Raw genomic sequence first — 4,875 nt, 5'->3', positions numbered from 1 at the left:
GTAGACCCGATCTGGAACCGAATCGTTTTTCACGGTCCGGGTCCGATTCGGTTCTAGGGTATTAACGGTCCGATTCCAGTTCCCAAAATCATGGAACCGTTAGGAACGATTCTGTCCTGATTTCACCCCTGAACTGGACTGAACCGACCCGTGTGCACCCTGGCTGATACCACATTCATAATTTACCATCGCTGAGGACGGTTTGTTTGGAAACGATTCACTACTCCCGTGCCACCATCCCAGTGGCTGATGGTCAGCGCTCTGTTGGCCCCACCATGATGTACTCGTTTCATCCATTCTGTTCATACGTTTTTATAGATTATTTTAGAATTTGATTCAAAAAATGAGAGGGATATAAATCGAAGTGGACCACACCACAGGAAAACAATAGTGATTGTATATCTACCATTAAAATCCTCGTAAGGCCCACTGTACTGTTTATTTGACATCCAATATATTGATTAGGTCATACTGACCCAGATGAAGGAAAAAAACAAATACCAGCTTGATCCAAAACTTTTATGGCCCCCAAAAAGTTTTTAATGGTCGAAGTTAATTCAACACTGTTTCCTGTAATGTGGCCCACTTAAGATTGGTATATACCTCATTTGTTGTCTCATACCATAAATTAATCTATAAAAATAGATGGATGGCATGGATGAAACATATACATCATGGTGGGGCCCACAGAGCACCGACCACGAGCCATTGGCTGGTGGCAGGGGGAGTAGCCAGTCCGTTTCCGGTTTGGTGTTTTACCCTCTGTAAGCATGACCTACGTGTGCAGAAAGCCGTACAGGCCAATTACGGCATTTCATTAAGTATAGCCCCGGCTCGCACGACGCAGCTTTGTATCCGGACGGTTTGGTTGTGCGAAACACAGCTTGACAAATGGTGGTGAACTAACATCCTACTCTCCCGATTACTGATTTCTGATAAGGAGAGCTGTGGATGAGACTGGCTGGGAGATCTCTCTCCCACTCCTCTTTCCCTCTCTGTCATTCCATACTACAGTAACAAAACCCATGTAAGGAAATTCATTGTTTTCATGAACTTCCGACTGCTTCCCATAAAAATTCCGAAAGACTTGAAGCTCTCTCCAATTCCACTTTCTCCTTCCCAAATTCCAAATCACCTTTCCCTCTTCTCACACCCTATTTCACACCTCATTGATTTATGAAAATCTTTTTCCAATCTCACTGCTCTTAACATCGCTACCTCACTCCCTTACTAAAACAAAAGTCCCAAATAAAAGAAGAGGAAGAAGAAGAAGAAAAGAAAAATTCGCAACCTTTTTCTTAAATTTACTTCCAAAATCTCTCCATTTAATAATATATTTAAAAAAAAAAAAAAAAACATATCCCAAATTCACCCCACCAGTCCTTCTCTACTCTTCCACTACTTCCCATCAGAAAACCCAACAGAATTCCAGTATCTTTTCCCAGTCTTTCGCGAATTATCTTCCTCCACTTCAATTCCCTACCATCTCTATCATTTGAAACCAAAAACCCCAAACACCCAGAATCCAATTCCATTCCCTCACTCAAAAACACACCTCAAAGAAAGAAAGAGAGACAGAGAAAGTAGGAAAGAAGGGAAAACCTCCAACCATGGCATCATTCCTCCACACACTATCTCCCCTCCCAAACCCAAGTTCAGACGCCCCAAGAAAGACTCCCTTCTTCTCTTCCCACATCCCAAACCTCCGCACCCTCTCTCTTACCAAAGGCTTCTCCAAAATCCTAGCCACCACCCAAATCACAATCCCCCCAAAGGACACCCTCTTCACCCTCCCCAACTGGCGAAACAACAAGAACGATCCCCGCACCAAAGAACTCCGCCTCAACGACGCCTTCCTCTACTTGGAATATATGATCGGCAAGGGCCAAAGACCCAACGTCGTCCAATGCACCCAGCTCTTATACGACCTTTGCAAATTCAACAAGATCCGCAAAGCAATCCGGGTCATGGAGATGTTAGTCGGATCCGGCGCTACCCCAGATGCTGCCTCCTATGCTTATCTTGTTAATCAGCTCTGCAAGAGAGGGAACGTCGGATATGCAATGCAGCTAGTCGATAAAATGGATGAGTATGGCTGCCCACCCACGACAGTCACATACAATTCCCTTGTTAGAGGGCTGTGTATGCATGGGAACTTGCAGCAGAGCCTGCAGCTTCTTGATCGATTGATGCGGAAGGGACTGACTCCGAATGTGTTCACATATTCGTTCTTGCTTGAAGCAGCGTATAAGGAGAGAGGCGTCGATGAAGCGATGAGGCTATTGGATGAGATCATCGTAAAGGGCGGGCGGCCCAATTTGGTTAGCTACAATGTTCTACTTACTGGGTTATGCAAGGAAGGGAGGTTGGAGGAGGCGGTTGCTTACTTTAGGAATCTGCCATCGAAGGGCTTTAGTCCAAATGTCGTGAGTTACAACATCTTATTAAGGAGTTTGTGTTACGAAGGACAGTGGGCTGATGCAGAGGAGCTATTGGCTGAGATGGCTGAAAAAGATTGCGAACCAACGGTGATTACACATAATATCTTGATCGGGTCGCTTGCTTTGCATGGGAGGATGAGCCAAGCACTTGAGGTCTTGGATGATATGGCGAGGAACCGGTTTAAGCCCAATGCAGCCAGCTATAACCCAATCATTGCACGGTTTTGCAAGGAAGGGAAGGTGGATCTTGTTGTGAAGTGTCTGGATATGATGATTTACAGACATTGTACTCCGAACGAAGGGACATATAATGCCATTGCTGTACTTTGCAGGGAAGGAAAGGTGCAAGAAGCATTCACAATATTTCAGAACTTGGGGAATAAGCAGAACTCGTCGATGCATGAATTCTATAAGAATGTGGTTTCGGGCCTGTGTAGGAAAGGGAACACATTGGCGGCATTTCAGCTTTTGAATGAGATGACGAGGAATGGGTTTACTCCAGATTCATACACAATTTCCTCATTGATCCGAGGGCTGTGTATGGAGGGGATGTTGGATGAGGCGTTGGAGATTTTTACAGTGATGGAGGAGAATGACTATAGGCCGGATCTCGACAATTACAATGCTCTTATACTTGGGTTGTGCAAGGCTCAGCGGACAGATCTCTCATTAGATGTCTTTGAGATGATGCTTGAGAAGGGGTATATGCCTAATGAAACGACGTATACCATTTTAGTGGAAGGGATTGCGCATGAGGAGGAGATGGAATTGGCAGGAGAGGTTCTGAGGGAGCTATATTCGAGACATGTTGTGACTCGTAATACCATGGAAAGATTGATTATGCAATATGACTTAGATTAGCTTGTTAGAGTGGATCAGGATTTGGAATTGGAATTTGACTTCCCATGAATTCGAACAGAAGTATTGAAGATCATAGATTGTTCTTCTGTGGATAGCCATTTGATTACAGAGAGATAGACTTCGGCAATTGAGATTGAAGAGAAATCCAGTCTTGGATATTGAGAGTGATGACCGGAAGATGAGAATGGAGCATGTTCTTGGAAGCTTTTGATCAACCTAACCGTTTGAGTGTTAGATAGAGAACAGGTTCGGCGATGAATGTCATTTAGACCTGTAAGCATATACTTTCCTCATTACATGTGTATTGTACAATTCAAACAATGCTTTCCCATTCCGATTGACCAGATTTTAATTGATATGCATTGTGTTTATTATCTGCTTCATAAATTGCAATCTAAGAACTAGAATTCTTTAGTTCTGCATGAAGAAATGTGATTAAATTGGTTGATTTGATTTTGTTTAGTTGGTCCCTGTTTGGATTCAAAATCAGTCAGTATGAGAAAAACAAGTGTGAGAGAAATTTGAGTTCTCGATCCATCAAAAAAGCATCATTGAGTTTGAGTGAACAGTATGGTCTGATAGTACCACCCAACTAGGAGATTGAATGCTGTCTATGATCAACAATGTAAATTTCTATTGACAATGTAGAGATTTATCCTTTGATTTATCCAAAGATTGTGGTATAACATAAAACCATGTATGTAGATCTTTCACAATTATATCCATTGCTTCATCCATAATTACAGTTGAGGTCTGCAAATCAATTTCGATGTACTGTATCAGTCACCACTGATGCTAGATCATATCGCTCCTGTATTGATACGGGCCAACACGGATGATTGGTCAAACCATGATTACAATATCAGTTTGTTTATATGACTATATTGCATATTGCCATGCACCTGTTAACATGCTATGTATGCAAACCTACAATCAAGGTTAACTTGGTAGAAAGAAATTAATCAACTGCCAGCTTTGAAGTAATGCATCTGTGGCCCAGTTGGTGATCTAATAAGATAGGATCTGTGTGAGATGACCATTTTCAGCTTTGGCAGCATAATAAAGGCTTATGATCATGTTAGAAGGGTTTGGTTTGAGAATTTGATGAGTCAGGCTTTTATAGATAAAACCTTGAAATTCTTTCTCCTCTTTTTTTTTTTCCTTTCATCGTGGATGTAAAGTTAGGGCTCATTTGGGAGCTTGTAAATGGAGGTGAATGGGAAATGGAATTGGAGATAAATGAATTGGGAGTAAATGGCATACTCAGCATGTGTTTAGATCGGCGTAGATAAAATACATTTAAAATCTAAATATTTTTTTGGTTAGGAGAGAGGATTTGGAATACATTGAAAATTTTCAATATATTCACGGTAACATATGTGATATCCCAAATCAGTTTTAATATTTTAAATTAGTGTACGTATATGATATTTAATAAATTGATTGTAATAAGGCCATTGAAATATATAATTTAGCCAAAAAATAAAAAAATCTTCAGCCTCGGGTGGCCCACATTGGCATGGCGTCTACTTCTGAAATGCCCAGGAGCAAAAGAAAGGGATGCCAACTGCCT

General features: G+C 41.7%; 1 protein-coding gene across 1 annotated transcript; it reads left to right on the top strand.

Moving 5' to 3' along the window:
* The first annotated feature begins 955 nt into the window (after positions 1-955).
* Positions 956-3,673, top strand: LOC131246554 (pentatricopeptide repeat-containing protein At1g79080, chloroplastic). The gene has a single exon (XM_058246815.1). The coding sequence runs from the start codon at positions 1,611-1,613 to the stop codon at positions 3,300-3,302; it is 1,692 nt and encodes a 563-aa protein (XP_058102798.1). The 5' UTR covers positions 956-1,610; the 3' UTR covers positions 3,303-3,673.
* The last annotated feature ends 1,202 nt before the right edge of the window (positions 3,674-4,875 follow it).

The sequence above is a fragment of the Magnolia sinica genome, chromosome 1 (assembly GCF_029962835.1).
Source record: "Magnolia sinica isolate HGM2019 chromosome 1, MsV1, whole genome shotgun sequence".
In the NCBI taxonomy this organism is placed as follows: Eukaryota; Viridiplantae; Streptophyta; class Magnoliopsida; order Magnoliales; family Magnoliaceae; genus Magnolia; species Magnolia sinica.
Note: the sequence above shows the minus strand (reverse complement) of the source record. Positions and strands in the feature narration are given on the sequence as shown.

Bases quoted from the DNA above. Each gene is read 5' to 3' on its own strand.
- LOC131246554 (XM_058246815.1), top strand. From the start codon at position 1,611: ATGGCATCATTCCTCCACACACTATCTCCCCTCCCAAACCCAAGTTCA.